The sequence below is a fragment of the Periophthalmus magnuspinnatus genome, chromosome 15, assembly GCF_009829125.3.
Source record: "Periophthalmus magnuspinnatus isolate fPerMag1 chromosome 15, fPerMag1.2.pri, whole genome shotgun sequence".
Lineage (NCBI taxonomy): Eukaryota > Metazoa > Chordata > Actinopteri > Gobiiformes > Gobiidae > Periophthalmus > Periophthalmus magnuspinnatus.
In genome coordinates, this window is record NC_047140.1 from 23,801,068 (window position 1) to 23,825,356 (window position 24,289).

Consider the following 24,289-nt stretch of genomic DNA (forward strand, 5'->3'; position numbering starts at 1 on the left):
GGACTATAAATTGCCTGGAACAGCATGGAAAAAGATAAAGTTATGTTTGCAATTAATTATCAAAAAGTAACAACTAATATCTAACTGCTAACAATTAACGTCAAACACTGAATATAATTCCAAAGAAAAGTGGTTGAAAATCCCTTTTAGAAATAAACATTGCTGGCTAATAGATGGCATTGAGATTTACCAGTGTGTAGACATGATGGTATTATTATTTTTATATTTAATAGGAGAATTATTAAATTGCATCTATACTACAGTATTTGGTCAGTGGTTGCCCCAAAGTTAAGCACGTCATAGTGGTGACTGAATGAGTTTTGTTTTTGGAAGATTTCAGAGCACCATCTAGTGGACTAATGTAGGAACTACCAAAATTGTTTTTTTTAGTGGATTTTTCTATTGGGTTATTTGCAGCCCTTAAGCAGCTGTAATTAGCACTTTAAAGAAGCTAACCAAGTCATTTATATTTTATGTTTTTCAGTACCAGACTCTTCCATCAATAACACTGTCTCTGACTTGCCTTTTGAACGGTCCTGCAACTCCCCCTCTACTTTTGATGAGGACAGACCCATTGCAGCCAGTGGGTCCTATAACATTGACCTGTTTGCTGCAGATTCAAATTCCACACTGACCCGCTCCCTCAGTCTTCAGGGAGGAGAACTAGATCATTCCGACGTTCAGTTTGGATCAACAGGGTTCCGACCACATTCTGAATCTTTCTCTGTTGGAAGTGGGAGCGCACCAGGAACTCTCCATCGACCTAAAAAAGTCAGAGGCGGTTCACTTAAAAAGAAGCCTATTTTAAGACAGAACTCAAATCCGGAAAGTGCAAAACCAGCATCATCCAGTAGCACTCCTGAGATTTTAAAAAGAGCAAAACCTCGAACATCCAGTCCCTTACAACCTCAAGAGGAAGGTGAAACTGGTTCTGCGACCCCAAGTCCTGGCGGGACACTCAGACGAACCAGGAAGAACCGTGTAGTGACTCCGCCCCCTCTCACTGAAGAGACCAGCACCACACCGAACGACAATCCAGCGGTCTCTACTTTACCCTTGTGTCAAGAGGAGCCCCAAGTCTCTACAAGTCCAAACCCTAACGAAGAATCACCCATCCCGCCCAGTGCCTCCTATAAATGGGACCCAGACAATATTGACAATATCAACCCATTCAAAACAGGAGGTTGTAAAATCGCCAATTCTCCTGTACTTGGGCGTAAAGATATTTCCAGCACTGAACCTATACTCCCAGAAAGCCCCCCTATCCCTTCTTTAGACCCTCTTCCTCCCAGTGACCCAGCTCCTTCTAAAGAGCCTATTTTTAACCCAGAGGAGCAGCCAATTTTGCCAAACCGTCAAGGAGTAAGGCTGGAGTTTGATTACTCAGAGGAGAGTGGTGAGGCGGCCCAACAGGCAACCCCTCCACCCAAAAAACTGGGCAAAAAGCCTGGTGCCAAGATGCCGCTTCGGAGACCCAAACTAGGACTGAAAAAGCCCCCTCCCACACAGACGGAGGAGCTCGACAACAACCCTCCAACCAATGGGAATGATGAAGAAATCCCAGTGCCCAAAGTCTCATATAACTTTGAGGACAAGTGGGACGATCCTAATTTCAATCCATTTACTTCTAAAAAAGGCATTGGCAACTCTCCCAAGTTACCTCGCCCCACTCACAGTTTTGACCCCAATAACTTTGACGACTCCATAGACCCTTTCAAATCATCAAATAAAATGAACAACTCTCCTCCAAAGGCCTCGGCATCATTTGAACTGTCTGCAAATGATAACGATGTTGAAAATGATAATGACAACATCGGGGAACTGGAAGACCAAAATCAGAACAAGCCTGCCAAGAAGAAGAAAACTCCAATTAAATCGTAAGTGGTTCTATGTTTGGAAATGTTAAAGTGCATTTGACAGATAAATACATTTTCTAATTATTACTTGGTTTGGTGGGATAGTACCTGATGTAAATATTCATCATAATTTTAACATCAGTTAAGTGGCAGTTTGTGAAGAAAAGTAGAAAACAAAAAGTTGGGTATACAGGAAATAGTCTACCCATGTCATCAATTACATCCAAAATCCAGAGATAGTTTGATTATACACACAAGGAAGGCATTTTTTTCAGTTTAAACACTGATTTAACAAAATAAAGGTGTTGTCACTTATTTTTATTTGTCATATATGAACTATTATGCAGTTTAGACATGTTTGACTTGTTGACATTATGGTTGCTAGGTAACTTCTATGTATGCCATATCTGCTGCCCGTGTCCAACCAGGACGTAAAATTGTAACATTCACCAAAAGTACAAAACTAGAAAAGACTAGGCAGGATTTTCAGTAAATTCATAAATATAATGATGTTAACTAAGTTTTAGTGAAATAACTAGTCTAACCTGTCATATGCACTTTAAAGTTTCTTCTTTGGTCTGTGGATTTTCAGCTCGTAAAGTTAGAAGGACTAGTTTGTTTTTTTTTCCCCATTGTATGTACATTGTCTGTCTGTCACCTATGTCTATGTATTCCCAATGTCACAGGAAGTCCAATGGTGTGTCCTCACTATGTTGTATGTTGTAAGTACAGGGACAATTTGGCCAATAACCCTAACATCTATGAACTCACATACCTCATCCATGTTAATGTATAAATATTTTATAAGCTTCCTTCATCTTTTAACCAGACATGTTTTGCCTTTCCGTTTAGGGTGTCATTGTCTATCACAGTATAAAACTAGTGCCTGAAGAAAGGCTAATTGTTTATAGTGACATCTAGTGGCCAGTTTTTCACACTGCACCAAAAGTTCCCCTTGTACAGTAGAGAAGCTGTACACTTAAATACTACACAAAAATCTATACATCTGTTTTTGCTACATTTTGGAGTATTAAATGGTTTAAAAAAGGAAGATTGATAGGGCAAAACAAGACTAAAAACTAAACTCTAATTTCTTACCATGAATTACTATATTTTCCTAATTAATTTTAATGCAAATTTTCTCTTGTTCATGTTATCAACTAATTATGGCTACCTTATGAGATATATATATATATATATTTACATATATAAAATTTGTGTGTCTATCATAAACAAATATTACAACAAACACACATTAATTTTATTTCTGTTTTCTACAGTAATACTTTTAGAGTCAAGAGGTCACCAAAGAAATCACCACTGTCAGAACTTGCTCAGGTACAATATTTATTATTTTACATTTTATATACATTTTAAGAGTTTTATTTATCTTTATTTTTCATAACTTCATTCTATTTTCTCTTTTTCTTGATAACTTTCTGCAGGACTCCACAGAAGACCCCGCGTCGACTCACCCCCAGGACGACCACGCCACAGACGAGGAGAAGCTGGCCTCCTCCTCCGGACACAAGTGGAGTGCCCTGCAAAGCGTTGAGGCCGATTTAAACTCCGAACAACAGGACTTCCCTCAGCCCAGCGATCTCACGGCTTTTGTGAATGAGAGCAATCTGCCCCGAGAGACAACAGGTCAGGCTGATCTTCATTTTAATAGTCTGTCAAAATACTGGTGTTTTTACCTGGACTGCTGGTATTGATGTCTTCTCTATCAGAAAAACAACAAACAGTGATAAGGTTCAACATTTGCAGATTTTCAGTTTGATTATTTCTTTTAAAAATTGTTACATACACCACCTGCCTTCCATCAGATTTTTGACATCAAACTGTACAACTCTACCTTGTCAGAGGCGAGTTGGATGAAGCATTCAGTAGATAGTCATTCAATAGGTATTACTGCATAGACTTCAAAGCAAACCACAAACTATTGAAACTACAAGACTATTACAAACTGTATATCCAATCATACAGTAGTGCCATTGAATTAGTCTCACCAATAGAAAGTGCCTGTTGTCCCATTTCCCTACTGCACTCTGACCTCAATGGCCAACTCTAAATGTGGGCGGTCTATTTTATTGGACCGTAAGCTGAAACTGGAAAAGCAGCTCCATTTTGTGCCTGATCTTGTGTTTGTAGCAATTAAAACATATCTGTGTTGTTTATATTTTTATATTTAAATAACAGAAACATGTATGTTCCCCTATCAGGAGCTGACTATGAGATTGAATACATGGAGAAGATCGGCACCTCTTCACCTGTGAGTAGTCATGTCTTTTGCATCTTTTATTATTATATCATAGACTTAATCAAATGTGAATGAAATATGCTATTTTCTGATCTATGTTATAATGTTGTTTCCTCATCAAAATCATACCTGCAGTTGTGTTATGTTACATTCACACATTTAACACAAAAATTCTGCATATTTAGGCTGAGTTTTGTTCCACCTTGTGATGTCATATAGTAATACAAGTGGTCCACTGTGTTTTTAAACTCCATACACCTTCATTAGAATAATTTGGATGATTTCAGCTCTGGAATTGCCCATCTCTACTCAACTAAAGGTTAAAGGGAGTCACTAACTCGGAAACTACCACTTCATGACATCACATTGTGGCTTAAAGGTCACAAGAGTCAATTTTGTGTAATATAGGACCTTTAAGATTAGTATGAATATACTTTCTTATTCTTATTCTTCTATTCTTTTGTCTGTTTTAGCCTCTATCCGTGAAGAAGCCATCTTTGTACCTGAAGTTGGACTCGGTGTCTGACAACTTAAACAACACCACTCGTGGGTCTGAACCTAACTCACCTTGCACTGGGTTAGTCAGCTTGTCCTCTTCAGCCCATTCACTTTACATTCTAGATGACATTTTGAGGACATTCGCCCATTTAAAAGATAGAATAGAATAGAATTTGATGCAGTTTGCAAAGGTACAAGTACAACCACATTGGAAGTCTTTTTTCAATTCAGTTAAACAGACCTCCAAACAACATCAGACAAATATATATATATATATATATATATATATATATATATATATATATATATATATATATATATATATATATATATATATATATATATATATATATATATATATATATATATATATATATATATATAAAAATAGCTGCAGGCATAGATAAATGTAATGTTGCATGTTTCTAACAAGCAGGCGGCAATGCTAACGCTAATGCTAAGTAACATCTGTAGCTTTTCTTATACTATCTTCACTATATAATGAAGTAAGCAAATTAATACTATTGTTTTATGCTATCGAGACACTTGACAACACAATCCCTATCTCTATTTTAAAACAGATGGCATAAAAGTACACATCATAGTTCTAAGTTGTTGACATATAATGCTAAACTTGTCACTCATGTATATAAATACTTTTTTCTCACACTGCTTCTAGATATTTCATCATGACTCACTATATGACATGACTATGCTTTGTGTGTTGTTATTTGCGTCATCTCTCTGCAGGAGCTTTGAGGAGATGGAGGCACAAATCACAGCAGACATGAAGACTCCAGTCCTCAGCACACGGCCTGGTCCCGAAGGCTCTGCCGGAGACAGGGGACGGAAGAGAGAGAGTGAGAAGCTCGCCCGAAACCAGAGCACAGAGAGAGAGGAACAGGTGAGAGTTTGACCAATTAAGACTCACACTATTTTTTTCAGAAGTCATTAATCTGTGTCCTACCATTTTAATTTAGATAAGTGTGGTTGATTTTGATACATTTCCTCCATGCCATTATATTTCTAGTCACCAGGGGGAGACAGAGCTCCACGGATGAAATTGTGTTGATTATGCTTGGGCTCATAACTTGAATTAGCGATCTTCTAATATACTTCACTAACAAGTAGAGATAGGTGGGAAAAGTGACTACAAAAATGTAACAGTAACAAAAAACAGTAGACAGTACAACGTCTGTCGTTTTTTCTATACTGACACTAGTATCTGTAATAGTGACACAGCAATTAAAGTGCTGCTCATTTGTTACATTTTATATACAATGATGTTAATTTAATTTTTGCCTTTTAACTAATATTATTTTTACTTCCTGTTAAGGTTGAGTCATATAATTCCTTTTAGTTTTTCTAGTTTTTGTCAGCAAAAATCTGATATGACCTGCAGTAATCATGATTCATCCATGGCAACCGTTTTATGACACAAGTTTGACGTAGATCCCAAAGCTATAGACAGAAAATCATGTTTATGACTAAGCCCCCAACGCTGCCTCCTAAACAGTCAGTGCTTGCTTTGCTGACCTTCCCCTCCCTGCCCTCTGCTCCCCCTGGTGCCCCGTGCAGCCTGTGGGTCCTGCTCCTGCTCCGGACATGCCCCTCTTAGAGCAGCTGTCCGAGTGTGGCGACCCCCTGCAGTACCTGGAGCCCGACCTGGCAGAGACCAACCCCACAGCATTCGCCCAAAAACTACAGGTGTGTTCAGACCACAAAATGTCAGCCGTGCAAAATCTATGGCCCTTTCTTTGTTGGGACATTTGTGTGTCTTTTTTATGTCTGTGTTTTTGTGCACTTTTTTCCCATTGTTCACCTCTGTTTGTGTTCATCCTGCCTTATGCAATTTACAGTGCCATCTCATCACTGTATTGGTACCCTATTGGCAAATTTGCAATGTTGATAACTTTTCAAACTACAAGACCCAACTAACTAGTGATTTATTTTATTTTTTCTTGGATCCTGGCCATGATAATTCCACAGTGCATTGGTACAAGAGACAGACCCAGTCCTGTTCCAAGCAAATTCAATATGTTAGAGTCTTTATTGTCAATATTCAGTGCAAACAAACAAAACAAAATAAGTAAATATATTTCTTTATTTTTGGTGTTGTAAGTCTCTTTTGCCAATGGTGCCAGTACTAGTGGGGGCACTGTTCTTTCAAATTAGTCCCTTGAATTTTAACTACAGTATAATAGATAAGCTTCAAGTGTCTGAAGTATCTACTGTATATCTCTTTCTCCTTTATTCTTCTATCCATCCTCGGGCCGCACACCTTCTCCCCTCTCAACCCTCGTCCCCTCTCCCTTGTGTGCGTGGCCCAGGAGGAGCTGGTGCTTGCTGCCCTGAGGATAGAGGCTCTGCAGGTAGCCAAAAACATCTCTCAGTGCCCCTCCCTCTCCACTGTATCCCCCCAGGTACTGCGCTGAGTCAGCCTGCACCTGCTCCCGCTGTGTGTGGTGTGGACATGCCTTACTATAACATCAACAGGAGAATGAGTGAATGAGTGAGGGCGTGAACTAAAAGCAGGTGTGGTAGTGAGTGCATGTGCCTCCTCCTTTAACTCCCAAACCATGGTCTTATGGACATGGTGGCTGCAGCCCTGCATCCACAAACTCAACTTCAGTTTCTAACCTGGCTTAGCGTGTCCAATCTGCGCACCCCTACTAGCTTTCTCAGGCTGAATTTTCCACGAAGAGCGAGTCCATTGGCTACTGTACTGATGCATGTTGCCTGTTCATGACAAGGCTAAAAGGAGCATGAATGTGTCTGGGAGCATCATGCTGGGCCCGGTACATTTGCTAAAAACATGTATTTCTTGGTTTATTTTGTATAGTTTATTACTTGGTTACACTTATAATAACTAAACCTTTTTAACCTTAAAGGTCATATGTTATGCAAAATTAACTGTTGTGAGCTTTAAGCCACGTTTTAATGTTGTTACCTCCTCAAAAACTCCTGGAGTTGTGTTTTGTTTCATTCACGCATGTTTGAGTAACCTTTTATTATTATTCTGTCTACATCTCCATCACCTTGTGATGTCATGAAGTGGTATTTTTCAAGGTTACAGCTCCTTTTACCTTTAGTTCAGTAGAGACTGACAATTCCAAGGCTGAAAACAGCCAAATGATTCTGGGGAAGGTTTATGGAGTTTAAAAACATAGTGGAGCACTTCCTGTATTGCCACATGACATCACAAGGTAAAGCAGAGTGTTTTCTGTTTGAAAAGAACTAAATATACAGGGTTGGTGTGTTAAATATGTGTGAATGAAACAAAACACAACTCCAGGTATGTTTGTGATGAGGAAACAACATTAGAACATAGATCAGAAAAAACCCTAATATGTGCTCTTTAATGAAGCATGAAGAAATGCTTAATTCATAATGAACAAATGGTAACTATTTCTTTAAAGAGGTTAGGAGTTTATTTTGGAGTTAGGGTATTCATTAAGTAGTTAACCCTGAATAATTCTTAATAAACAATTTGTTCATTATGAATTAAGTATTTTATCATGCTTTATTAAGGCTAGTGAGGTGTAGTCATTATAAAGTGTTACCTTATTTTACTACCATACCTTAACCACATTCTTTTTTGGGGTTAGTTCCTCTGTCAAAACAACATGCCTAGAGGTTATTTTTTCATTGTTTATTTGTATACAGTGTGGTGACAACAAATGTATTGGGCACAGATTGGTTACTTGGTGCACAGGTGATGAGTTGCAGTGGAGTGAACATCCAAAGTTGGTTCAGGTCCAGTAGCTCCTTGCAGACATGTAGTTCATTTCTGAATCTATTTCTCAAATATTTCACAGTCCTGCCCCAAGAAACCCAGCACTCGTCGATGGAATATCAATGGGTCGCCCCTTATAAAAGTAAGATAAATTTTCCCCCGCGACCTGACCTAACCCCACTACTGAACTCCCAATCAGGCATAATAATATGACAATTTTAATAATTTTAATGACAATGTTATCATATTTAATGCCTGACAATTGGTATATAGATTAATAAAAATAATGTAGTTTACCTCTTAACATTCATAACAAAAATAATTGTCAGACAACATTGTATGTTGGTGTTTGTGCATAACTGAGTCAGTCAGTAGTCCCCTTTACCTTTCATACTTCCAAATACTTTTTGTAGTCACCCCTGTACTTTAGTAATAGCAGTAGTTTAGATATGTAGTCTGTAGCAAATTGTCTTGGTCTATAATGGTATGTTTAAAGATGCAGTATGTATCTGTTCTGGTTGGCTGGTCTTCCACCTGCTTTGTCTGGAATGTTCCACAGTATGGCATTAAACACATCTCTCTTGCAATGATTCAATTGCAGGAGATTCAAGTACTAAGAACTAGCATAAAAACATGCATTTTTACTGTGAGTGGGATCGCTTCTCTACATCTGACCTGTAACTTGGCCTGGTCACGTCATCTGCTTGTGTCCATGGAGAAAGACAAGTTTAATTTCATACTGTGGAATATTTCAGGCAAAGCAAGACATCTTCATGGGGTCTAGACAAGCAAGTGACGGACCCTCCCTGAAAAAAGTTTCATGGTTTAAGTAGGAAAGTACCAAACTATTTTCTGTTTTTGTACATTGTGCCTAGAGTAAAGACATTTAAGGCAATTTGGCGGGATTGTCTCTGGGGACCTTTAAAATAATGAAGGAAAGAAAATAGAGTTTTTGTTCAAACCTCTGTAAATTGGAGTGTTGAAAGTCAATTACATTCACTTGTCCGTGACATTATTCTAACCTAACCTTTCCTGCTACACCAGAATAATTGCTCAATTCAGACCCAAGTCTTTTCTTGCTCTGTATTTTACATTGTCTCCAGTGGGTGTCTCCCATTTCATTAAATCCTTTTGTAATCCGGCTCTGCAAGGGACTTTGTTTGGGTCGAGACTTTAAAATATAAAATAGTATTAAATCTACATAGTTGTGCTTTTTAATATAAAGTGTGGAAAAGAAACTCTTGTTAAACTCATGTTAAAGGTGCACTATGCAACTTTTTTGATAGAGGATCCCATATTTTGGACATGTGGATGGAGATGTTAATGCTTTGCCTGAAATTGTCCACAGTGTGCAAGGTAGCAAGTTTAATGCCATAGTGTGGAACATTCCAGGTGAAGCAATAACATGTCAATGGACATAAGCAGGTGGCGAACTCTCAACTAGAAAAGTTACATTGTGCAAATTTAGGCATCTCATTCTCACATATGATTTTGTATTTGGGGCAGAATTGGTTTACGTCTCTAGTCAAGCAGGTAAGACTTATTCACTGCGAGATACATTAACTCACAAATAACTTGTACTTCCTTCACGGCTCAGTCCTTGCTCTAACTTCCCATAATATGATGCAGTTCTGTCTGTATCAAAACATCGTATTCCCCTTTGCTTGGAACCTAATCTCATTCAAGCTTTTGAGAAACAAGCAGGTTACCATGACCACTCAGCTGGAGGCCACATCAGCCAATCACAGAGCTCATACTGTGGTTATGGCGACTATACCATCCAATCATATGCCGGCCGGCCAAGTCCTCTGGAGCATCACTACCCTGGCTAATTTACACATGGCTTATTTATCTCATATTGTTTAATGCTATCTCATGCAGGATGGGTGTATGTTGGTACCCGGAGAGCTTGGGAAGTCTTGCTTGTTTTTGCTGTCTATATAACTAGCTATGTTTCCATTTCTTTCTTTTGTTCCGTTTGGTTCCTGGGAGCAGCGAAAAGAAACCGCCCCAAATGACAGTCCAGTGTCCAAGAATTCCCTGTACGCCCGGACCACCACCAACTACATGGAGGGAGAGAGCCCCCATCTCCCCAGTGACATGGACCACTCACTGGGGATTGCACGGGAAGAGGTAGGGTGCTTTATTTTTATCCTAGATGAAAATGCTGCGTTCTCCTGGCTTCTCTACAAATAATTTTCTCATTTTGTAGATTGTAACAAAAGAGAAGGAGGTTCTGGAATGGCAGAAGAAATATGAAGAGAGCAGAGTGGAAGTGGTGGAGATGAGGTAAAGTTTTTTTGTCTACATTACTGTTGTAATAGTAGCAGAGGTAGTAGTGTTAGTAGCACCAACAATATGCTCCAACAATGTGTCTGGTGACAAAAATAAGTCAATAATTTTAAGTATTTAGGTCTTTGAAATTTCAAAAGGCAAAGTTGCAATATTTTCAAAGCCCAGAGATTCGACTTTGACTAGTAATAATAGTGTAAAATATGAAGAAACTAATAAATCTACAGTATATAAGAGATGGGTTAAGGACAGTGCAGTGTGTATGTAAGGCAGTTAACATTAGGTGACACAGGCTGTTCCTTAAAACAAATAAATGAATCCTGTTGCACTCTGCAGGTACAGGGTAGGTGTCCAGTTGGCCCCAGCCCAGTTAGTGTGGATAAAACAGGACTTAGTTCATTTGACTGATTCGTCTGAGGATAAGGAGGGACAAAGAGGCTAACAGGGGAGGGATGGCTAATCAATCCTCTTACCTCTGCTAATCTGATTTGAACAAACCACAGCTCCCTACCGCCTCCTGCTGGTGTAGACCTGGGAGAATCAACTACTTACACATAAAACTGAAAATGGGAAAATGACAACAGTACAATATGAAGATTAAATCTGTTATAATGAAATGTGACCCCAAAAAGTTTTGAATGAGATATGAATGCATGTCATCTTATTTTGTAATAAACCTTTGAAAAAAATTTTGAAGGCCAAGGTCAACATACATCACAAAAATAATAGGTAAAGGGACGAAACTATTCAGTAGATTCAGTATGTTTCCACTGGAACAGAAGGATGTTGCAGCTAGGATGGGGCATTTACCCCTGAACTACTGTGAGAACTAAACGTTTAAACTAGTTGGTTCTTTTTTTTTTTTTTTTTCTGATTGATTATTGTCTGTTCAATAGCTCCCAGAGTAATCTGCCTTGCCAAGAGACTTGTCTAAGAATGCTTTATATACATTCAACACATATAACTATTGCAATAATTTTGTATACTTTTCTTTTGTAGACGAATTGTTGCTGAGTACGAAAAGACAATCGCACAGATGATTGGTGAGTCACTTTAATGTGTTTTTTTAGTGCACAACATACATTTTATTTTAAGCCATTTGCCCCCAAAACACTTGCCACTTCTTGTTGCGGCACCAATTAACTTGCACACGACAAAAAGAGGAATGTGTTCTCATACGCCTTAATCCATCACCGCTCTGACTCCGGCGAGAAGTTATAAAAACTGTTTATTTCTCCTGCGACACGCTCTATGTCTCTGGGTTTTCTGTTTGCGATGCTTTTTGCTCTGACTTGACCTGAATCGCGATGCCTTCAGAGAGGAGAGATGCCGCACCTTTTTGCTCACCGTGGCACCTATTCTTTGGGACTCATTATAAACCACTGCAGGCTTACGCGCTCTGCATTACCCCTGCTGCTGCTTATAATAACTTTTTTTTATTTTTTCAACCCCCGTGGACATTTCCCAAGATTCAATTTGCCTAATTTCTGCTCCGTCACTAAAGGATCTAGTAATGCTTAGCTTTTGGTCACGTGTCTTGCCCTCACAGCTTGACTTTTAACACACTCCCTTCTTTTGTGTTCTGCCGCCATCTTTGCCCCCCTTACTGTTACACAGGCATGCCAGGTGAGTAAGCAGTCGCCCTTCACCTGTCTGTGTCATCTCCATGTGAGCGCCACAAGCCTTACCTTCATCTCACCTGTGAACGCTGCCCGCTCATTTGTTGCATTGATAGTATACTGTTCACTAATTATTTTTTCCATGGTAAAAAGACTTGGTTTTCAGGTGTCTTTTGTGTCAGCTCTACATTGTCAGCATTAAGGAGAGTAAACCATTTAAATTGATCCTAAGTATAAGTTAAACCTATTTTATGTCTTCCAAGTCTAGATTAACAAAAAGGTTTGCATCAGAAAGAATATCCAAAAGAGGCATTTCTTCATTTGTTGTAGGTCAATAGATCTGGAAGTTGTATACTTTACAGATTGTGCTTAAGAAACAATACTTTGTCCATTTAGTAAATACTTAATTATTTGTATCTAGGGTTTGTACTTTGCAAATCAGCAAAATCTTTAAAAAAAATTTAAAGATGAGATCTCACCTAAAATTGTAAACTATCTTCACTATTCTGTTCCTTTTCCAAAATACAGTGCCCCTAACCTTTTAATTTGACATCCAAAGCAACAAATTTTCTTTCTTTCTTTTCTTTCTTTACCCAACGTGTGTGTAAAAGTGCGTTTCCACATTACTAAATTGCAATTGTGTCACCAACATATCCAGTTTTGCTTTTTCTTGGAGTGTATTCCATTTTTGTGAAGCACAGTCTACTGAACAAGAACTACTGCTTGTCTTTAACAGTGTGGTCAATTTTCCCATCATAAAGTTATTTATTTTGCATGCTTCATTGATAAAGTCATTAATGCTGAAAAGTGTCAAAGTCATACACTAACCCTCACATCTGGCACATCTGGTTTAAGTGGATGTAACTGTATTGTCGTCAATAGAGGTCGTTTTCTCCTCTACAGAGTCCATTACAGTGTACTTCTTCATTAACACTGCCCCAATAAACAAACTTAACCTTATGCATTTGTGTTTCTTTTAGAGGACGACCAAAAGGAGAAGTCCCTGTCCCACCACACAATCCAGCAGCTAATTTTGGAGAAAGACCAAGCTCTCGCCGATCTCAACTCAGTGGAAAAATCTTTGGCCGATCTTTTCAGGCGCTATGAGAAAATGAAGGATGTGCTGGAAGGTTTCCGCAAGGTGACCCAAAGAGACACATGCAAATTAATTACCCCAATATAGCCAACATTTACAGCCATTGTATATTTCTCCCATTATCTCTGTGCCCAGTAATTAACCTATGCATGTCATTGTGATCACAGAATGAAGAGGTTTTGAAGAAGTGCGCGCAAGAGTATTTATCCAGAGTACGGAAAGAGGAGCAGCGCTATCAGGCCCTTAAGATCCACGCGGAGGAGAAACTAGACAAGTAAGTCAATACATGCCCTCATTATATCAAGTTCATTTAGATGCTCCCCAAAGGAAGCAAGCAACAATATATTGCTTTCACCACAATGAAGAAAGTTTGGAAGAAGGCCAATGTAATTAACTGTTTCTATTGATTAGTTGGTGCTATTTAATGTAAGGTTTTATAAAGTACGCTATTTGTACACAAGCTTTGCAAATGTAAGCATGTTTACATAAGTGTTGTGGGGGTTATGAAGAGGTGACTCTGCATTTGTGTTATGTTCAGGGCGAATGCGGAGATAGCACAAGTGCGAGCCAAGTCCAAACAGGAGCAGGCGGCGTACCAGGCCAGTCTGCGAAAGGAGCAGATGAAGGTGGACTCATTGGAGAGGACACTGGAGCAGAAGGTCAGAAAATTACAATTAATATAATGTGAATGAAGTAAAACTGTCTCTTTGTTTTAATTGTGTGTTTGCTAAACACACAAATGAAGCCCTCCTTAAGAAGACTGATTTTATTTTAACCATGACATTTAAAAATATTACATAAGACATAAGATAACCTTTATTTTTTCCGTCTGGTAGGAAATGCAGTCTTTCAAGTTCAAACTGTAAAGTACAAGAACTGCTTATAAATACTTCAAGTTGAATTAAAATACTTAATAGGATTTAAAAAAAAACAATCTAAGTCGAATAAAAACAAAAATACTACAGAAACTATTATATACAAGAGGTGATAGAAGTGACCACATAACACTATGGTGATATCAAGTACATTCATAATATGATGATATGAAGTACATTCAGTATATGCTTGGTTAGTGCATATATTGCAGCTCTATCTCTGTTTTTCCAGATATTTAACTTTCCCCGAGGCCAGGATTCAGGCTATGATCTAATTTTGGTTTGTTTAACTTCTGAAGTTTGTGTAAACCTCTACCAGGCTGTCAAGCCGTCAGAGATTCATATGGATAAAAATAAAAAAGTGCAAGGAATTAGACGTAAACCTGTCACAACAGATTGGCGAGCCAAATATCTGCTTTCTCCAAGTTATGATGTGTAGAGTTTGAAACTGAATTTCTTTGTAACTCAATTTTTACATGGCAGTTGCCTGAGTGATTGAGAGTATTCAATTAGTTTCAATTAGGCTTACATAAAGTACACATTACATTGTAATCTAACTGTCCAGTGCTGAGGTATTTACCTTCTACTTAACTTAAATAAATAGACCTAATGAAACCCCTGTATGTAGGCCAGTGCAATTATTTAATCAAATCCAGATCTAATCATTTCTAATCAGTCAATTATATGGAAATATGGTCTTTTTAATGGAGAGGTCCACAGCCAATCCTCTGTGTGGTTAAATGTCACTGATTAAAATTCTCCCCATTATATTTTATGTATGTCCTAACACTTTTATCGATGTTTGACAGAACAAAGAGATTGAAGAATTGACGAAAATTTGTGACGAGCTGATTGCCAAAATGGGGAAGAGTTAACCGCTCTGTGACGTCCTGCAAAGAGGAACCCTGGAATAAACTGGATTAAAAACACCCCACTTTAAAAACACAGACTAAAGCTTTATTTTGGGGTCATGTTCATACATGTACAGAAATCCACTGGACTGGCTTCCAACTCTGTACATATAGATGTCACTGTATATTGTATTGGGGTCTGGTTTTAAAGTTTTGGAAATGTACCATATGACTTGGGAGCGAATGTTGTTGAGAGTACATTGTTGACGTGAATGACTGAGTTAAATTATATCTAATGATGTTGCCATGACAGCCACTGAGGGAGAAGACTGTTTTACCCGCTCTTGTTGTTGTCTCCTCTTAAAAGACAAAGATAGAAGAGAGACAGAGACCTACCTTGTTGATACACCACTATAAAATATATCTGTAGCCCCCCTGCATGTAAGGATAGTAATATTAATGTTTGTAAATATACTTCCGGAAAGTATAAAAAGTGCATTTTGATAGTCATTTGACCTGCTTCCTTCATGTAACCTTGTAGATATTTGTCATAGCTATGATATTGTGTAACTTTATTTTTGGGGGATTTATTTTGATATGATGATATATAAAACTTGTAAGTGTATTCAGTTGTGACCAGGAGTAATTTAATTTGGATGGATGTCTTCGTACTGCATTGTGTGTCACACTGACTCTCTGCACAGCTACTGTACAGCATTGGCTTCAAACGTGCAATAAAAGATGGCAATACAACAATGGACTGACCTTTTACATTTATGACTCTAATATTTCAGGTTTACTCAATATTTCGTAGTGGAGGCATTTGGAGATAATGATTTTACACTTATGATTTTACACTTTACGAGAACAACAAAACATATTTATATTCTGCTTCATATTGTGGCGTTCTGGTATAAGAAAACACGCCAAATTTTTTCCTGTTGTTTATTTTCTGAACACAAAGGCGACTGTAACGCATGTCAAAACGAGCAAAACAGCAGCAGCCTTAACTCACTAGAGCCAGTCTCCAAAACTGACCAGTAACTGCCGAATAGAACTTTCCAAGTGACACATACATAAACAACAACAACATAAACAGTTACAAGAACAACAAAAGGTGTTAACTCTGAGCTAAACACAAAATAACAGGTCATTACAATACACTTAACTAAATGATCTTGGGGTATGTGACTAGTTGATTAAAGCTTCCACATTACATTATTTTCTGATGTTATAATGTTGTTTTCTCATCAAAAACATACCTGGACCTGTGTGTTGTTTCATTCACACATGTTCAATACACTTTTCTCAAACAGAAAACACTCTGTTCCAGCTTGTGATGTCATGTGGTAATACAGGAAGTGCTCCACTGTGTTTTTAAACTCTACACACCACTAGAATCATTTGGATAACAGAGCATTTTGAGCTTTTGAGATGTAGACAGACTAATAATAAACAATTACTCAAACGTGTGAATGAAACAAAACAAAAGCCCAGGTCTGTTTTTGATGAGGTAACAACATTCTAACATGGCACAAAACTCATAATAAACCTCACAAATAGTAAACTTTGTGTGATACAGGACCTTTAAAAGCTAGTATGTAACTTTCTGATGGAGGGTCTGCCACCTGCTTGTTTCCATAGTATGACATTAAACGTATCTATCTCCATGGACACAAGCAGGTTGTGCTACCAGGCCAAGCTACAAGTCAAATATAAGGGTTTTTCAAGGTATTTTTTAGCAAGAAAATCTTGTAATATGTAATAAATAGAAGACTTTATTGCCATACTATGGAATAATCTAGACAATAGCCAATAACCTCTCCGTGGTGGCATTACCCCCACCAGAAAAGATGCATAGCGCTCCTCTAAATATTTAATTATAATGACAAACTCTTCCTTACTACGCACAACAATTTATGCCTTGTAAATATACTAATAAATATACAGTGTTGTTGGTAATGTCTTCAAAAAATTGCGCTGAAATTAAGTTGCAGACAAATTTACAAATACTTTTGAATCACCTCAAAACCTAGTTCAAATAACTACTTTTTCAAACTTTTAAAAATGAATAACAAATGCCCAATAATTTTACATTACCAGAATCATAACTTTAACTTTAATATGATCACACCAGGTACTGCACAGCCACATCTTTTACTTCATTGCCTGCTGCTGTAGATTACAAGGTCATGAGCATCCCTGTAGTCCTGCGTGTGTGTTGACCTAATCACAGACATGAGCAGACAGAGCTGGCGTCTGGAGGAAGCGTTGATCCTGCTGGGAGGGATATTAGCTCATCTGATGGCTCAAAGATTATGTCCCATGAGTCTTTGGGAGCAAACGGCCTGCCTCTCATTGTGTGACCAGATGACCACCAGCGATATGAGAGGAGCCTTATACTGTCCACTGCTGCTGTCTACAATACTGCTGGCAACACACAGTAAGGCTTTGCTTGTGGGTTATTAAGTTTGAATTAAGATGTTAACCTTTGTAAACAATGTCAGTTAGTTGTTGTTGTATTGGTGGACTTTGTGGTTTAGAGTCTACAGTAACTTTTCTAATGGAGGGTCCAAAACCTGCTTAACTCCATGGATATGTTGCTGTATTGCATGGAAATTTCCTCCATGCAGCATTAGACTTATCTATGATGCAAAAATACACTTACAGGTGTTTTCATTGCTCAAAAGCTATCTTAAAAAACATGCATTCTTACTGTGAGCGGGGTCGCCTATCCACAGATCTGACCTGTAACCCGGCCTGGTGCTGTCACATGCTTGTCTTCATGGTTAAAGATAAGTTTAATTTGCTATACTGTAGAAAAATCCAATCAGGTGGCAGACTCTCCACTGGAAAATACATAGTACGCTTTTAACTTAACATATATATAATAGTGCACTGGATTTCAGATTAGATAAGAAAATAGCTGTTAATTTACTGTTTTTTTTTCCTGTTGTTTTCATGTCTGTTATCCTGTAGCCTACCGTTAGCATGCCATCCCAGCGGCGGCTAATCTTTTAATAGGGCTGAGTGCTAATACCTGAAGCGTGTGTGGAGCGGCTGCTGCAGTGGGGATAGAATGGGGTCAGGCAGCACCAGAGGGGGCATTTATTTCGCCCTGTCAACACAGCAAGTACAGTACGTAAGAAGCAACAGAAAAGCACAGCAATAACACAAAAGATCTAAGGCTCCGGATGTAGGCATAGAGGTTCAAAATAACACAACTGACAGCAAAAGAGGTTTCGTTTATCTAGATTATTCACAGTCAGGTCGATGGACAGAAATGTGGAGGCCCAGGGCAAGAAACTTCACATGAGTCTCCCTGTAATAGGAAAAGGATTAAATTCTGGGGCCTTAAGACCCTCGGGCCCGGGACAACAGACCCCTTTGTTCCCCTCCTGTTGACTCCCCTGCTTTCACCTGTCCTGTGTGCACTAGTGTTGTCATGATACTAACATTTCAAAGTAGTATCTAGTAGTAATTTGTATTTGTGTACTGACTTTTTGAAAAACGACCACACTGCCTACGACCTGGAGTTGGAGGGAATCACTTCTACACTTGTGACTTTTGACAGTATAAATAAAGGGATGTTGTTGATTGTCATATGTGATTGTCAAGATTATCCTTTGACACTAGAAATGACCATGAGCATGCTGTTCTTTAGCCATCACCCGGTAGAATCAGATGTCTTCTTCTTCTGTCTTCTTAATGACTGCAGCATTTCAAGCGTGGGACAGAGTGCAGCCTCCCTCTTTCTTTAGTCATGGTTCAAAGGGTAGATAGTTACAAAAATGTGAATATAAATAGATATTAAACTGTGGTATTGTAGTGTTCTGGTGTAAGAAAACATGCCAAATTTCTTCTGGTTGCTTATTTTCTGAACACAAGGGCTACCGCAAACCGTAACACACGACAAAACAAGAGCAAAACAACAGCGGTCTCAACTCACTAGAGCCCGTCTCCAAAAGAGACAGTAACTGATGAATGAAACCTTCACATCATCTTGTCGGCATAGCAACCAAGTGTCACATACAAAAACGACACATGAACCGGTACAAGAACAACAACAAATCTCAACTCTGAGCTAAATTATCACACAAAATATCAGCTCATTACAATAATATAAACATTCTATAGTTTTGTTTCCATTCTTGCTACTCACTTTCTAAAGCGGACTAGAGGTGAGAGGTGTGTCGAAAGATTGATCATATTCAGATTGTTTTGGAGATGCAAATTTTAAATATCAAATGAAGAAGATTAAAAATAGAAATAAAATAATTGCAGTGTAACCTTTAAAATATAAGGTATAAAGTGATATTACAGAAATACATGAACCACAACAGAAAAGTTTACACACATTTCTGGTGGATTGACATATCGTCTGAATATGTCATCACCCACAATTAATGACTCTCCATGTTGGATTTCCTGTCTTCACGCCAAATGTAGTTTAAAGGTCCTGTTTTACGCTGTTTTATGATCTATGTCATAATGTTGTTTCCTCATCCAAAATACATCTGGAGTTATGTTTTGTTTCATTCACAAAATTCTTCTATTAAACAGAAAACACACAGAAAAACTCCATACACCTTCATTAGAATCATCTGGATCTTTCAGCCCTGGATTTGCCAAACTCTACTGAACAAAAGGTAAAAGCTAGCTGCTAAATTGAAAAATACTGCTTCATGACATCACAAGTTGAAACAGAGCATTTTGAATGTTGAAAATGTAGACAGAATAATAATAAAAGGTTACTCAAACATGTGTGAATGAAAGAAAACATGGGGTAACAGCATTAAAACATGGCTTAAACCTCACAAGAGTCTATTTTGTGTAATATAGGACATTTAATCCACCAATGTACCTGTGCATTTTTCAGTAAATATTTGATTTCAGCATGCTTTCATATCCTCCATCCCCTCTTCTTTCATGACTACCTAAAAAACCTGAGAAAACATTTCAGAAATGGCATTTTGAAACCCAAGACAAGAGATACTGTAGTGTGGCGCTGGCTTTGAAGGCTTTTAGTGATTGCTAAGTCCGGCTTGGTTTGATCCTCTTAGGAAACAGCATTAAAGGATGTTTCAGAGGAACCACTTTAGATTTTAGGAGACGGATGAGAGTTTTCAAAAGGAAGTGGTATTTCAAAGGTCAGCAACTTCTCCAAAAAAACGCTCTTGTTCCCTCTGGAGAGCTTTAGTGAGACATTTAAGAGAGACAGGCTGAAGCGCTGGGCGGAAAGTTATACCAATGTTTTTCTTGTTTTAGTCTTTGTTTGAAGTAGAGGTGAATCATTCTCCTTTTTAGAGCTGTTATCACACTGTAGACACGTGGCCATTTGAAAGCTTGTGGCCAGTGTCATTAAGTGAGATCATCTGGAAAAGGTTGACTTGGTTTGCATTGTGGTTGGCATTTTAAATAAGACAAAGTATGCTTTTTGGCAAAGTTCATTAAATTCCAACAAACATAGATAATTACTTTAGATTGTATTCACCGTAAAACGCAATCTAAAGTGGTTTAATAAGCGGCAGGTTCATTGACTACCTGTTCAAAGCTGCAGAACTGATTTTCTGCTGCCAGTTCTGCATCAGTCTTTCCCAGGGTAACTGTGATGTAGCTTGCCTTTCCTACCTAGTACATGACTGTCAGCACATTGTAATAATCTGATATTTTGTGTTTACCTCAGAGTTGACACTTTTTATTGTTCTTGTAACTCTTGTTGTATGTGACACTTGGTTGCTTTGCTGACACGTTGATATGAAGGGTCTAGTCATCTGTTACTGGTCTGTTTTGGAGAGTTGAGACTGTTGCTCTGGTTTTGGTGTGGGTTACGGTCTGCAGTACCCCTGTGTTCAGAAAATAAACAACCAGAAGAAATTTGGCATGTTTCCTCACGCCAGAACTCTAGAATACTTAAAATTGCACCAGTGTATGCTCCCTAACCAGTGCTCAGTCAGAAAAATACTTCACTGACTCACCATGCTTGAGTGTTTATTTAACAGTGTAACAGTACTCTTACTTGAGCACATTTTTTGGTTAACCTACTCTTCCCACGGCGAGTAAGTCTAAGTAACAAAAGCTTTACGTTCACTTCATCATTTGATCATTTGAACAATTGTGTTTCTTATACTCCTCCTTCAGATAAGACCTAGTTTTCATCAGTTTTGTGGTCTATCCCTTTAAAATACCAGACTTTGTGCATTATTTTATGCTCTGTTCTTCCAATTACACTTAAAAAGAAGTTAAAAATCAGATCAGCTTATTACTTGAGTAGTTTTTTCAAATTGTTTTCAGTCTTACTTGAGTAATTTCTTGGATGACTACTTAGGATTTCTGCTTGAGTAAATTTGTTTTGCAGTTTTGGCTACTCTACCCAACTCTCTAATTGCTCTCCGGACCTGGTGTGAGCTTCACATTACTTCTCTTTTGTATTGTACCAAAGCTGACCTGCCTTGCCTCTGTTTCAGCTGAAGCTCTCCAGTGTTATACCTGCATGGGCTCCAATAATGAGGACTGTAACCGGCAAGGCTCCAAACCATGTCCTAGTTTCTCCGACGCCTGTTCTGTGGTGCTTGGCCATGATAGTAAGTCCAGCCTCCACAGTCTACTAGCTTTAACTACTTTATTCTCCTCACTGCCCACACTATAGTTCATTTGAGGACCTTGTAAATATAGTTGTGTTAAATGGGTGCCCGGCTGACGTCTAGGGACACTTTCCAACCAACAGGGGGCCCCGCTGTGCTTTTAAGAGAATGCTTTGTGAACTCCCACTCAGTCAATATCCTTTAATTAGGCCACCATGTGTCCACAGTGCCCAGGCAACTCCTCTGCTCCAGATTACTGCGAAATATCACCAACTCTGCCACTTTTATACAACTGCAAAACAGGGCTGTAATACACATGGTGAATTACAGAGATTCTCTCATCTAAATTTACTGCACACCGGTTTTGCATCTAACTCTGCAAAAGAGAGTTTGGTAAAAAGGCTTATACTTTGTACTGCAGACTGCTCATCTTTCAAAGTTCAGACCCACAAACAATAATCTAAACTTGTTTGTAGTAGTTCTCAAACTTTCCATTCCAAGTACCAAGGTGTACTACGTGACTTTTGTGATGATGGGGGGTCTGAGATGTTGCACAGTGTGGCATTAAACTAATATATCTTACATTTATTAATTTGCAGATGTTTTTAACTTAAAATACTTTGAAAAACAATGTGTAACTTGGCTTGGTGGCTTCATCTGTTGCCGTTGGGATAAGTTTAATGCCATGTTGTGGAACTTCCCAGATAAAGCAATAACATCCTCATGAAGAGCGTTTGATAGACCCTCCACTTGAAAGTCCACTAGAAGAGAAGACAAGAAAATATATAGCTTTCTGTGCTCCACCAAATCTAAATCAGCCCTACTACCCCTTTGGACTGCAGATTTAAATTGACTTCCTCAACTACTCTGGGGATTTTTCTCAAAGCTGTCCGTAAGGTCATCTGGTACAGCTTTTTGAAATAAATAAATATTTTTACAATAAGATAACTGTATATCTTTATTCACCATCAAAGGCTTTCTACATGAAACTTTTATACAAGTACAAAGGCAGTTGTATAATTTTTGTGGACCCCGCAGTGATCCGTTCTTTTATTTATTGATTTATTTATTTCCAGGTGGAGTGATGAAGTCCTGCTCGTACAAGTCCTTCTGCAGTCAGGCCAACAGTCAGGGCTACCGGGCGCCTGGGGTCAAAGTTCACTGCTGCTATAGCAACGACTGCAACGTGACCAACCTCTCCTCACGACCTCCTCGGCTCCAACGGCTCCTGCTGCTGCTACCTCTGCTGCTTCTCTGCCTCCTCAAATAGGACTCAGGACTAACAATGTCTCATCATCAATCATCACGACGTCAAATGATCTGCCTACAGATGTTTTAAAGACCGTCTGACAACTGCTCCCTACAGGGTCTGAAATGTTCACTCCACGTTTATGTTTGTGCTTTCCTTTGCTGCTCTTGATGACATAAAAATGCAAAACTCAAGTTACAGTTTCACTTCAAAATACCTGTACCATCATCAATCTATTTTTACTTATTAAATTTCACACAAATCACTGTTATGTCATTAAAATACATTCATATCTTCATCTTGTTGCTTTAAAAGGCTTGAGTTCAGACAGGATTTCATTTTAAATCCTCATGCCACATACTATTTCACCAGTTTCATGAATAGTTACAAGATATTTAGGCTGTAAAATAAATTTGTATACGGAAAAAATATATATATTGGCAAATCATGTGGCTTGAAGTAAGAACGAATGCATTTTTTTCAAGGTGTTTTGTAACTGTATTAACACCTGTAACTGAAGGAAAGCAAGATACAAATGCAAGATTACAAACCTGGTGCTTACTGTGAAGTGATGGTTCTATGTATAGATATGTTTGGATATGGATGAGTATGGATGGATGTGTTTGGAGTTCTCGTAACTCAAACACTGGGGAAGTTTTAGGCGCAACATGTTTGGATGATGAACCGAAGCCTTTAAAAAAAACACGCCCGGCTGAACAAACAGCGACTTGATAAAAGCTCATCTCCATCTCTGCTGACGTTCAGGTTAGTTTTGGCTCCTCTGTTAGCGGCTCACTTCCTGCCCGTAGGAGCGAGTCTGTGTAGTGTGTGTGCAGTGCAGCAGCAGATGTAACCGAGGCTAAATCTGACTCTAACACAGCTGCAGTGTTGTTGTATCATTCATTAGCTCGCCTCATGTCACTCACAAAACTACATGCTGGCAAAGAGAGAGAGAAAGAGAGAAAGAAAGACGGAGTGAGAGAGACAGAGATTATTTCATTAGCCGCGCTTGTGTCACTCACTAAACTCCATGCTGTGAGAGAGCAGGAGATAGAGAGACAGAGAAGAAATAAGAAAGAGAAAGAAAGATACATAAAGTGAGTGAGGAGAGAGAAAGAGAGAAGAAAGATGAGAGAGAGTATGTGTGTGTGATAGAGAGAGGGAGGTAGGGGAGTGGAGGAGAGATGGAGGGAGGGTTAGAGAGGAAGAAAGGAAAGAGAGAGAGAGAGGAAAACACCAGTGTTTATCAAACCGGATAGTTTGATAATGAGTTAGGCTCTTCAAAATACTGTTGTTCATTTGCCCATTATATAACAATGCCTTGGTAGAGGTCTGCAAACAATACAAACAGAAAGACTGAGTATTTCTAAGTT

At 38.6% G+C, this 24,289-nt stretch overlaps 2 protein-coding genes across 8 annotated transcripts in view; both read left to right on the top strand.

Moving 5' to 3' along the window:
• Positions 1-15,843, top strand: part of tacc2 (transforming, acidic coiled-coil containing protein 2) — a 51,186-nt gene extending 35,343 nt beyond the window's left edge. For 2 of the 7 annotated variants that reach the window (XM_055227275.1, XM_055227270.1), the window contains 17 exons: positions 485-1,877; positions 3,137-3,194; positions 3,302-3,503; positions 4,079-4,128; positions 4,590-4,693; positions 5,365-5,518; positions 6,193-6,321; positions 6,945-7,037; positions 8,433-8,492; positions 9,857-9,883; positions 10,346-10,483; positions 10,563-10,639; positions 11,642-11,685; positions 13,242-13,402; positions 13,525-13,631; positions 13,896-14,016; positions 15,042-15,843. In XM_055227275.1, coding sequence (XP_055083250.1) covers positions 485-1,877; positions 3,137-3,194; positions 3,302-3,503; positions 4,079-4,128; positions 4,590-4,693; positions 5,365-5,518; positions 6,193-6,321; positions 6,945-7,037; positions 8,433-8,492; positions 9,857-9,883; positions 10,346-10,483; positions 10,563-10,639; positions 11,642-11,685; positions 13,242-13,402; positions 13,525-13,631; positions 13,896-14,016; positions 15,042-15,107 — 2,984 coding nt within the window. In that variant the 3' untranslated portion in view covers positions 15,108-15,843. The remainder of the gene's footprint in view (positions 1-484; positions 1,878-3,136; positions 3,195-3,301; positions 3,504-4,078; positions 4,129-4,589; positions 4,694-5,364; positions 5,519-6,192; positions 6,322-6,944; positions 7,038-8,432; positions 8,493-9,856; positions 9,884-10,345; positions 10,484-10,562; positions 10,640-11,641; positions 11,686-13,241; positions 13,403-13,524; positions 13,632-13,895; positions 14,017-15,041) is intronic. The other 5 variants (XM_055227271.1, XM_033979892.2, XM_055227273.1 and 2 more) reach the window with 5 other exon arrangements.
• A 1,613-nt stretch (positions 15,844-17,456) lies between these two features.
• Positions 17,457-23,095, top strand: ly6pge (lymphocyte antigen 6 family member pge). The gene is made up of 3 exons (XM_033979303.2): positions 17,457-17,526; positions 21,551-21,667; positions 22,744-23,095. The coding sequence occupies exons 1-3, from the start codon at positions 17,469-17,471 to the stop codon at positions 22,935-22,937; spliced, it is 369 nt and encodes a 122-aa protein (XP_033835194.2). The 5' UTR covers positions 17,457-17,468; the 3' UTR covers positions 22,938-23,095.
• The last annotated feature ends 1,194 nt before the right edge of the window (positions 23,096-24,289 follow it).

Coding starts and splice junctions, on each gene's coding strand:
- ly6pge (XM_033979303.2), top strand. CDS start 17,469: ATGAGAGGAGCCTTATACTGTCCACTGCTGCTGTCTACAATACTGCTG. Junction 17,527..21,550: donor AATACTGCTGGCAACACACA/GTAAGGCTTTGC, acceptor CCTCTGTTTCAG/CTGAAGCTCTCCAGTGTTAT. Junction 21,668..22,743: donor TGTGGTGCTTGGCCATGATA/GTAAGTCCAGCC, acceptor ATTTATTTCCAG/GTGGAGTGATGAAGTCCTGC.